Below are 12,160 nucleotides of genomic sequence, written 5' to 3' on the forward strand. Positions count from 1 at the left end.
CATCACAAATTCAGTGGAAGGTCCCCGAGGCGGTTGAGGGGCTGAAGGCCTTGCTTCAGGGGACAGGGAGGGACAGGGCTTGCTCAGCATGGAGAAGAGGCTGCTTCAGGTGGACCTGACAGAGGCTCCACGGTACCTACAATGAGGTCATCAAGGAGACCAAGCCATTCAGTGCTACACAGTAGGAGGCAGAGAGACAACAGGCATAAATTGAAAGAGGAAAGGCTGTGTCTGGCTGTAATTAAACACATTTACACCAGGAGGACAGGCAGGCAGGGGAATGGGTTGGTTAGAACTTGTGGAGCCTCCGCCCTTGGCATCTTTCAACTGCATAAAGCCCTGTGTAACCTGTCCTGATCTCACAACTGACTCCGTTATGAGTTGGAGGTGCATCTAGAGGCCTTCCAAGGTGCCTTATGATCTGAATTCTCTCAAGATCTACAATTATTGTATTTGAGGATTTGATGACCCAAGTTTTCTCTTTTCCTGCTTTTAATGTTGCAACAAAACAACTTGGCATAACTTTATACTCTTACCAGCACAGTGAAATCTCTGGGGTAAATCCTGTTGGTTTTTTGCCCAACTCTTATGACAACAGAATCCCACACCTACAGCAATCCCAGCAATCCTACAAATACTCATTTTCTTTAATTACAGTTGGAATAGTGTCATAGATCTTAAAAAAAAAACACCTCAACATCTAGCAAACACAACATTCAAAATATAGAAGGAGTTAAAAGTAAAAACTAGCCCAAGTTTAAGTCTCACCTGGTCCTGTTGGGTTTTTGCCCAACTCTTAAAACAACAGAATCCCACCTGCAGGGATTACCCAGCACACCTACAGCAATCCCAACAATCCTACAAATACTCATTTTCTTTAAATGCAGATGGAATAGTGTCATAGAACTTAAAAAAAACCACATCAACATCCAGCAAACACGACATTCAAAATATAGAAGGAGTTAAAACTAAAAACTAGCCCAAGTTTAAGTCTCACCTGCATACTGGGGAAGCGATTGTCCGAGCCATGGAATCCACCTGTGCAGCTTTTAATCTCAAGCGGTTTCCTGTGAAAAATATATATAAACTCACTCTTTACAAATCATAGCAGTATAAAATACATTCGGGGATGCATTGTTTACTTGTCTATTTAAAGTTTCTCAGAGGCTTGTCCACAGGAAATAGAAAGTCTTTAAGCTTTGGAAGGGATTTGCCTTTAAAATCAGAATGGTAGTTTTCTCTGCAAATGTTATCCCTTTGGAATTCTCAAGGGTCCAAATCAAGTCAAATATCAGACAACATATGAACAAAATGTTTGTTCTCAAGATAACAGATTTTTTTACTTCACTGTCATTTTGGTAACAGAACATTCCAGTACTCTGTATGAGTAGATTCTTCAGATTTGGTTTGTTTATTTTTTAATAAACACTCAATGTAATTTGGAGCATTTGGCTGGGCATCTTGCAGTCAAATGAAAACAAGTATCCAGCATATGGCAGGTCCATACAAATTATTTAGAAGAGCTGGGCATCTTGCAGTCTAATGAAAACAAGTATCCAACATATGCCAGGTCCATACAAATTATTTAGAAGTGTACAGTTCTAGTAACCCCCAACCTGATATGCACAACTTGCACACGATTATGGTGTTGTACAACAGGACACATGGACTGAAAAACTCTTTGGTGATGGAAGCCCTGCAGCATCATAGAGGTGTTCAGAATTATTAGTGCAGATGCCACTATTCTGGGAGTTGTAAATTCACTGGTCAGAACATGGAAGGTAATTAACAACCGTGGGCTCATGAGTTCAATGTCTACCAGTGGATCACTCACGAGCCTGATTCAACATGCTAAGTTGTCATGGCTCAGTTTGGAAATCCCTGAAGCGTGGCAAGATGGGCTCAAGTATCTGACAAATGGGACCTTGGTTTCCAGCATTTGTGTCACAAAACCTGCCACTACCCACATACTCAGCAGGCAGAGCATCTACAGATGCCATTTTAAAACTGAGTTTCCTCAGATGAGCAAAAAATGTAGAGGAAAGCTTGTATTGATTCTTTGCTGTGTCCCTTTGCTAGGACAAACAAGAGCACCACACTCCAACAGCTGTCATTGAACTCTAAGCATCCGGAAGAGAAAAAAAAGAAATTATTTCCTGCATAACCAAGTACTGAAAACTGTACCTTACCTTGCAAGCTGCCACTGGGAGTCTAAATAGAAGTGCAACGGTTCGATCCGGTCGTTATAGGAATAATGGAGACGCTTGGGGAGCAGCTGCTTCATGTATGGTTTGAAAGGCTGGTTTGGTTCTATGCACTGAAAGGTTTAAAATAAAATATAAGATGTACGTTTCACCAAACTTTTGCTTATGTCATGCACAGTTCTTATAAAGCACTTCTACTGCAAAGAGTCCGCAATAACTTCCACTAAGGACAATGGGACTCCACAAGGTTTGGAGTCATATGATCTGGGACATAAATATTAATAACTATTTTAATAACGAGTACTGACTGGTTTTGCACTCAATTATTGGAAGAATATAAATATCGGATTATGGACATAACTTACTCTTTTTTTTTTTTCTTATAGCCTACGTTTGTACAGAACCAAATAATACTGCTTAGAATTAATTAAGAATTACATTGAGACATGAACATCATGATACTTTCACAAGTGGTAGGAGACTACCCAGAGCAATAATTCTACAGCTCTGTAATGCAGAAAGTTAATTCATAGGATTTTTTAGATTGGTCACAAATAGATTTTTTCCACCAACTAAGATCCATTAATGATTTAAAAACAAAGTAATAAAAAAAAAAACCACAACCACACAAGAAAACCCCTCAACTATAATATTGGAATTTTTTGACTAGTGAAGTCATCTATCAAACAGCATCACTCCCACCAACAGCAGTGTCTGCACAACCCACAGGCAAACAGTCTGTGGTGCAGGGATGAGAACACAAGCCAGGTACAGAGCAGAAAAGTAAATTCCTTAAGCTGGAACTGGCAAAAAAAGACCAATATCCTTGCTCACAGTTGTTTATCAAAAAGGTGTGAGCAAGAACATCTTATGCTTGTCCAGGAGGTGGGGCTGAGCTTTACCCTGGCTTGGTTCTCAACCAGCATGGTCCAGATACACAAGTTTTCCAGTTTGAAAAGCAACATCATACAGCAGTAGATAAGAGTTAGTGAAAAGAAATTAAAACAAAACCTTAGTTAATGCTTAACCACAGACACCTGACTCAACTTTGACCCTCCCCTCCCCTCCCCTTCGAGGGGACTTGCAACAACTAATTAACAATTTACAACTTAATTGTTGTTATTAAGTGGATAGCATGTGGAAAGTAACTGATTCAAAGTCCAGGTGCTCTGCAAGTAGCCCAACAAACAGCTGATGCTATAAAATGCCTGTAAATGTTGGTAGAGTAGAAATTAAGGTAGAACAACAAATAAAATGACACTTACTGTGAGGTTTCTGACAATGCCTTCGTAATTAACTGGAAGAATCATATGTAAGAATTAGTCACCTAAGTTTAAAAAAAATTAGATGTAAAATGAAAGCATTCCCATCACATACTATAATTAGTTCAGTTTCAATAAAATTCTGGCCATAAGAAATTATTTTTCCAGACTGAAAGCCATAGGGAGCAAAACAGGTCACTAAACTGGCAAGCTATTGCTTTGATGAAATTTTAGTTCACAGTTTCTCCTCCCCTTGCTTACTTATTTACAGCTTTAAAATGTTAAACTATACTGGCCACAGTTAGAAAAATAACCCAAGAAGGAAATTTTCACAAAAGAGGCGACCCAACGCTGTGCTAATCAAGCTGGATTTTTCCTGCTTGCTAATAAACTTCTAAGGAAAAAAAAAAAAAAAGAAATGAATGCAACTGTCAGGGCAGCAGCTTTATCTGGCAAGCATCCTTCCAAGGACAGCCAAGTGCGAGCTGGCTGCGGTTCAGCCACGAGGACTCAGGCCAAAAGGGACCATTACATCATTGGGTTTGACATTTTGTCCAAAAACAGGCCCATTACGTTTCGGGCAGCTCCTCTGTCCCAAGTCCCATATCCAAGGCTGGACTAAAGTACAGAAAGGATTACCCTGGCAAGGGAATCATTAATAATTCCTGAAAAATATATATATATAAGCGGTGCCACAGAGACAGCTACGCTATTTCCTGGAAACACTGCACGTGGCAGAAACAGGAGATACTCTGCTTTTCCTCTTCCTGAACTGGTTTCTCCAGGGAGAACCTGGAGCTGCATTTGACTCCCACGTTCTCCAAGGAAACATTTACAACTGGTTAGAATAGCATCAAGTAATGGAATAAACAGGGGTTGAGGCTTACAAGTTTTAAAGGGTATGGAGAACAACAGTCTAGATAGAAAAAAAAACCCCACACCTAAGAAACATGAAGGAAACACCTGCATCCAACGTTAAAAAGTACCCAAAACTCCAGGCATTAAATGTTCACTTAAAATGAGACTGCATAATGAATGGAACTTCAAAATTTGTAAGCTTTCATTGATTTTTAGTCAGGTTTATTATCTTATTTCTGTTTATTTGCAGTTTACTCAACTGCTGTCAGGCCATTAGACCATTTTTTAATAACTAGGAAATATAATACTCAATATGCAAAAAGATAGTAACAGTCTAACATTCCTCTAAGACAGGAATATAGCAAATTTATGCATAAACTGGTAAATCAGGCAACGAGGTGAGACATGAGGAGGGGATTTTTGGGCCATCTTGAGCAGCAAAGATCTGATTCAAAGGAACATCAGCCACAAAGCATTTGCAGTTGGTGACTCCGGGGCCACCCCCAAAAGCAATCTGTGGGTTTCAAATGCACTTTCAGACCTGCAAAGTCAAAAGGTCCTTAAAAACACCAGTGCACTGCTCAGTATTTCCTCTTCACCCTCATCCAGTTTGTCCCTAGTTGACCTTCGCTCGGGTTTATCAATGGACTATGTGGATCCTATGTGTGTAATCATAAAATACAAATGCGTATAACCAAGTAACAAAAATTAGTTTAGCAATTACATACAAGAGAAATACTCATCTGGAACATTATTAGGTCTGAGGCGAGCTGCAGGACCAGGTACTATTATGAAATCTTGAACATCATCCAGGTAGCTGTTCAGATAGGCTGTTTTTCTGCAGCTCCCTGCTTCCATCCCTGCAAAAGGAAGGACATTTTATTCAAAATTGGGAATATCCATGTAGAGCCTCGCTGAGGAGACACGTAACTCAAGTTGTGGAAGTCCAAGGAGACCACAATACCCATGTATGGAAGAAAACAAAACATTAAATATAAGGAACCAGCCATTTCCTTAGCCAAGAAAGACATTCTCATTCAATAAATAGACAAATTTTCTTCTCTGAAGGGAAAGAAATCTTATAAGCCTAAGAACAGTAAGACAAAATATTCATTTAGCTCAATACCCTACTTAATAGTGTTCAGTAACATGTCTAGAGAAATACCCAGTAAGCACAGCAATGACAGACCGATCTTCCACCCAGGGCTCCTTATCAGTTTCCAGAAGTCAAAAGGATTTGAACTCTTACTTTTAATAATTCTTGATAGGTTTACCCTCCATTAATTTTGTAAATATTTTTTAAACCCATATAGATATCTGCCTTGGCTTATTCTCGGTGGCAATGAGCTCTCCAGATCAAATTTGTGCTCATGGATAAGTGCTTATATTTTGTTTGTCAGGAAAAGAAGCAAAAAAAAAATATTCCAGAAATATAGAAAACCTATTACAGAAATAAATCAAAGTTTCATATTCACAGCCTTCTAAAAATGGATAAGGAAACCGAGAACTGAAAAGAAGATATGGCTTGAATTTTGACTTTGACTTGGCAGTTAATAGAATAAAATTATATCTATTTTTTACAATTCATATTTTTATTCTATTTCTTTTATTGACTGGCAATGATCACAAGAGGAATTAGGAATAAAATATGAAAGTTATTTAATCCCTCTTCGTGTTCTCCACTTCTTCCCCTCCCTCATAAAATAATTTGATTCTCACCTACTGATTATCTCTTACACTATCTTGATAATGCAAAACATAATTTCTAGGTATCAGCTCCTTTGTTAACATTGGCAGAAACATGCAAGTATAAACTCAGAACATTATAAAAAACAGCTCTTCAAAATTCTGATGTATTTTATAAAATCGAATTTACCATGATCTGATATAAAAATAATGTTCAGGCATTTATGCAAGTTCATTTGCTTGAGACCATCCATCAGCATCCCTACTATGTTGTCCACTCTCTGCAACGCCATAATGACCTGCAGGACAAAAATAAGAGTGTAAAGTAAGTGTTAATCACTTCAATTAAAAAAAATAGAATTTATTTCAAGGGAAAGCTAATAAATTTAAAATGTAACAGTATGTGCTAATGAAAGTCAAGGAGGTCTTCTTATAGACCACCCCACGCCCAGACTATAGTCAGTGAAATTTCAGTGAAATTCCTGAAATTGAGGAAGTTTCCTTATAGCAGCCCCTTCCAGTCCCTAAAGGGGCTCCAGGAGAGATGGGGAGGGACTCTTGATCAGGGAGTGGAGCCATAGGACGAGGGGTAACAGTTTTAAACTGAAAGAAGGGAATTTTAGATAAGGTATTTAGGAAGAAATTCATTGCTGTGAGGGTGGTGAGACACTGGAACAGATTGCCCAGAGAAGCTGTGGCTGCCCCATCCCTGGAGGGGTTCAAGGCCAGGCTGGATGGGGCTTGGAGCAACCTGGTCTGGTGGGAGGTGTCCCTGCCCAGGGCAGGGGGTTGGAACTGGATGATCTTTAAGGTCCCTTCCAACCTAAACCATTCTATGAATTTTGTCACATCACCAGGGACACAACCAAGGACAACAGGCCACAAGCCTAAGGGGGCAGATGCTGGTGGGAGAATACCAGAGGGCTGAAGAGAATAGAGGAAGCCAAACTGGTGGAACTTTTCCTCAAAATCCCCGTCGGGAGAGGCTCCAGAACAAACTGCCCTTAAAATTGTGACTGGATTGTTCAAAGTCTCAGAATAAACTAGTTTAAAGGGACTGAAAAAGCCAAGGAAGGAGCTCCCAGTCCAGCAGTGTCTGGGGGGCTCTGACAATCAAGAGGTATAGCCACTGGGGCTACTTTTAAATACTTTTTAAGTAAACAAAAGAAAAAACTATTTTTAAATGAAGTGATTCTGTTACCTCATTGAACTACTCACAAAAGCTATCTTGCTTTGTGTGACCAAAGATTAGACACTCCTGTTGTTTCTTTATCCTTACCCAGTGAAAGAGTCTACTTTCTAAAATATATTTTACCTTTTGAAAAGTACATTCTACCTGGTTAAAATCCATCATTCCTGGGGAGACTCTGGACAAAGCCTCAGGGTCTTTCTCTCCAGAGCATTCCTGACGTAGGGAGCTTTAGATCCACTTATTACCCAGAGGGAAGGATAACTAATTTAAACACCTTCCCTATACTGCAATTCCAATTAGTTGCCTGCTACTTCACTGAGGACTTATATTCATCTTGTAGTTCCTTACAGGAACAATTCAGACCTCAACAGAAAGTGATAAGAGCTTTTTACTGTTGTCACCACTGACACCTACTTATGTCACCCAGGACATACCTAGTTAAGATGCCCAAACGTCCCGACCATTCGAGACAGGAGAACCTCACAATATTTCCAAATTTCCAAGAGCTTTTTCCCTTTGCATTTTCCACTGTGATTTATTAAAATGTAAACATATTTGTTACTTCTGAAAACAGCAGCAGTCCCAAAGACTTCTTAATTTATACAATAGGTACACCACAGCTTGATGGGGTGATTGTCCCTTTTATCACCCTCTTTCCCAGAAGGCATAAAAATCTAACTACAGGGAGATAAGAGCAATATCCATCTAACCTTTGCACAGAGCCTGGGGGAGGTGAATGACAATTATAACACGAATACTTAACTACCAAAAATTGGACCATTGCTATAAAAATCTCTGTTCTTGCTAAATTGAAAGTATATAAGCTTTCTGTCCCCCCTCCTCCTACCCTTAAAATCAACATAAAGAATTAGTAGGAGCAGATAAAAGAACATACAAGACGTACCCAAACATGCTTTGGCAATTTAGAAGTTATTGAAATATAGAAAATAAAAATTAGACTTACTAAATAGGCTGTTTATTACAAGCTTTGTATCAATGTTAATTACAGATGGGCTGTCTATTCACAATTTTTTTTTACTGAACATGGTCTTGGTTAATCTGACATGAATTATTCAAGTTTATTATTGCGTCAGAGCAAAGCTTTAAATTAAATAAATAAATAAATAGAAATACAAAGCTACTTACTCCACTGCTTACTGGTCCAAACTTGTGGCCTGAGGAATCTGGTTCTTCTAAATACAGAGTGTAAAAGTGTGGTCTATATCAAACAGTACCAAAAATGTAATATTTTACATAGACGTTGAGACAGTTTGAAGATATTTCAACAACGGATATCAAATATTGGAAACACACTGTCATTCAGAGGAAGGACACGTTTAAAGGGAAATAGAGAAATGCAATTTAATTTAAAAAAGGTGTAAGTCATAGAAACAGGCTTGCATTAAATAGGATTTTAATATTGCTAGAATGATGCATAAGGTATTGTTTAAATCAGAAATCATATTTACATTATAATACCACTTGAAGAGGAATTTACACTTGTAATGATATACCTACCTTTCATCCTCAGGCAGCTGCAGCCAGCGAAGAACAGTTACCACCCTTTCTTCAAAGGGGATTGAGCTGCATCAGAACAACACAAGATCAACCAAGAGCTAAAAAAGTTTAGCCACTTATTACAAAAATCAATGTATTTTAGCAGAGAAAATTGAAGTCAACCGGATGCAAGTTTCTCTACGCTAATTGCCTGTGACTCTACAGGAGTTAATGACCACTGATTGCAATGCAATTAGAATAAAGCTCCCAGTATTTCCTTGTGTTTATTATACAAAGAGAATAACTGCCTTCAAGGAGCAAAATCACGTGCAGGTTTTTATTCCTGTATTATGTTTTGAAAAAGTTTTAGTTGGGGGGTGGACAAACAATAAGTACGTTGACCTGTAACAACATGAGGCACCCATAAAGTTAGGAATTGAGCTACTTAAGTCAAGCTCAAGTAATAATGTCAAGTGCTAAAAAAAGTTTAGTCACATATTACAAAAATCAATGTATTTTAGCAGAGAAAATTGAAGTCAACCGGATGCAAGTTTCTCTATGCTAATTGCCTGTGACTCTGCAGGAGTTAATGACCACTGACTGCAATGCAATTAGAATAAAGCTCCCAATATTTCCTTGTGTTTATTAGACAAAGAGAATAACTGCCTTCAAGGAGCAAAATCACGTGCAGGTTTTTATTCCTGTATTATGTTTTGAAAAAGTTTCAGTTGGGGGGTGGACAAACAGTAAGTACGTTGACCTGTAACAACATGAGGCACCCATAAAGTTAGGACCAAGAGCTAAAAAAGTTTAGCCACTTATTACAAAAATCAATGTATTTTAGCAGAGAAAATTGAAGTCAACCGGATGCAAGTTTCTCTACGCTAATTGCCTGTGACTCTACAGGAGTTAATGACCACTGATTGCAATGCAATTAGAATAAAGCTCCCAGTATTTCCTTGTGTTTATTATACAAAGAGAATAACTGCCTTCAAGGAGCAAAATCACGTGCAGGTTTTTATTCCTGTATTATGTTTTGAAAAAGTTTCAGTTGGGGGGTGGACAAACAGTAAGTACGTTGACCTGTAACAACATGAGGCACCCATAAAGTTAGGAATTGAGCTACTTAAGTCAAGCTCAAGTAATAATGTACAAGTCCCTAGAGAAAAAAATGGAGGCAGCAAATCCAGAATCAGAGTTCCCAGGCTATATGAAAGGCATAGCATGAGAAAAACAACCCTAGGAAAACAAAAATGAGAAGCCTGATTTCTAGGGCAACACTTGAGGTTAAGTAAATGGTGATAAACAGATTTATGTAGAATTTTCATTAGACAGAAAACGTTTAATTGCAGTGAGGAGCAATTGCTGACTAAACCGTGGCTGCCTTAATAGGATATTTTTTCAAAATTTGCAATGAAAATAATTTTACATTGGAACAATTTACCACAGTCAACAGTAAAACTTGAGTTTTCATGGCCACATCAAGACCTGATCCATTCACTGTATGAGAGGTTTGGATTGAGTGACTCTAAACACAACCTCTGAAGACTTTTATAAGTAGGAACAGAAGAGCACTAAAGCTTCAAAGCTGGCTGTCCTTTAAGCTGATTTTTCCACATCTTTGCTGTTAAACATTTGCTGAGGAACAACAAAACAATTAAACAAAGAATCTACATTGTTCTGAAACAGAGTTAATCAGATCCTATCTTTTTTCCATGTTGTGTACAACTGTTTAGAAAAGCAGGAGAAAACCACTGATGCTTTCTCTGGTGTCTGTCCTGCTGCAACAGTTAAAGCAATATATCAATCCAAGACCCAGGAGTTTACACACCTGTTGTATTTTTCATACAGGTTTGGGAAGGTTCCATTCACTGCTACGTCTGACCCAGGCCAAAAGAAGGTGCCCGCTTTTAGACCCTGGTACATAGCCGTTAGCCAGATCTGCGGGAGAAGAACAACTACCATCATTAGATAGATAACACCTCGAGATACACCACCAGATACACCTTAGAATCACAGAATTGTCTGGGTTGGAAGGGACCTTTCAGATCATCGAGTCCAACCATCAACCTAACTCTGATAAAAACCATCACTAACCCATGTCTCTAAGCACTGTGTCAACCCGGATTTTAAATACCTCCAGGGATGGTGATTCCACCACTTCCCTGGGCAGCCTCTTCCAAGGCTTCATAACCCTTTCAGTGTCAAAATTGTTCCTAATATCCATCCTAACCCCCCCCTGGTGCAACTTGAAGCCATTTCCTCTTGTCCCATGGCCTGTTCCTTGGGAGAAGAGACCGACCCCCCCTGGCTACACCCTCCTTTCAGGGAGTTGGAGAGAGCCAGAAGGTCTCCCCTCAGCCTCCTTTTCTCCAGGCTGAACACCCCCAGCTCCCTCAGCCTCTCCTCACCAGACTTGTGCTCCAGACCCCTCACCAGCTCCGTTGCAGCTCAGTTCCTCGTGGCAAACACTCACATCCCTTCTGCTGCTACACCAGAAGTAGGAACCATCAGCTCCCGTGGATGGAGCATTAGCTCAGTGGTAGTGTCCTAGTTTGAGGACACTGGTTTGAGAACCATGGCTGAACACCAAGTAGCGGAAATGTCTCAAGAAGAGTGATGCAAGGAGGGGTGGGAATGTTCCCAGGACCTATGCCTCACATATTTTGAAGTATGGGAGCAAGAGTTTGGTCAACTCTTCTGATTTTACTGCCAATCTCACAATTTGAAGGTTTCTGTTTGCTTTCTGTATGTTTTCCTGCCTGATTTGTACACCACCTTCTTCTCAGTGGCCCATAAAGTCTACACTTGTGTGTTCTTTCCCAGAAAAAGTAAAATTAAATAAAAAAATTGATCCTCCCCACATTACTCAATAGTTGCATCTGTTCCCTTGCTATTCTTCTGTTCTCCAGACCAGCACACCCAACCTTTCCCCTGCCACTTCCTTTCGATGGCACTCTCGGCAGATGTGCCACAGCTGTACGATTGAACCAAGAGGGTTTCTTTTAAAAATCACATCTTTAGATTTGATGGTAGTCTGGGCAGAGTGTAAACCTTTAATTCTGTTTATCACTAAAACTAATTGGTTTCCTCAGAGAGGTTAACCGCAAGCCCGCTTCACATTAAAAACAGAAGAAAAATCTGGTTTCTTTATTAGTTATTTCGAGATAGTTTTTTTTTTTCCCTAGAGAAAATTCCCTGTAAATTCAATCACGTCTGTTGCACTTTTGTTTCATTTGTCATTCTGCAGCTCGAGCATGGGAATTCCTAATCGTGCTGAGTAATGCTTCTTGGCTGACTTAGAGGCACCCTCTGTACTCTTTCGACATCGCTGTGCATCCAAGTGGTGTTAAGTAACAGGGGGACAGGCTGATGGGCGTCCTCAGCAGCGTGTCAGTACTTACAGGCTGTCCCTGGTACCACTGAGGGTTGAACTTCTCCTGGCTTTTAAGGGTGAAGGA

At 39.5% G+C, this 12,160-nt stretch overlaps 1 protein-coding gene across 3 annotated transcripts in view; it reads right to left on the bottom strand.

The window, feature by feature from the left end:
• ENPP1 (ectonucleotide pyrophosphatase/phosphodiesterase 1) overlaps positions 1 to 12,160 on the bottom strand; it is a 56,990-nt gene that overhangs the window by 20,357 nt on the left and 24,473 nt on the right. For all 3 annotated transcript variants that reach the window (XM_014955649.1, XM_014955648.1, XM_014955650.1), the window contains 5 exons: positions 6,201 to 6,309; positions 5,053 to 5,184; positions 3,470 to 3,501; positions 2,190 to 2,317; positions 998 to 1,067 (listed from right to left, as the gene is read on the bottom strand). In XM_014955649.1, the coding sequence (XP_014811135.1) occupies positions 998 to 1,067; positions 2,190 to 2,317; positions 3,470 to 3,501; positions 5,053 to 5,184; positions 6,201 to 6,309 (471 nt within the window). The remainder of the gene's footprint in view (positions 1 to 997; positions 1,068 to 2,189; positions 2,318 to 3,469; positions 3,502 to 5,052; positions 5,185 to 6,200; positions 6,310 to 12,160) is intronic.

Source organism: Calidris pugnax, unplaced genomic scaffold (assembly GCF_001431845.1).
Source record: "Calidris pugnax isolate Ruff unplaced genomic scaffold, ASM143184v1 scaffold212, whole genome shotgun sequence".
In the NCBI taxonomy this organism is placed as follows: Eukaryota; Metazoa; Chordata; class Aves; order Charadriiformes; family Scolopacidae; genus Calidris; species Calidris pugnax.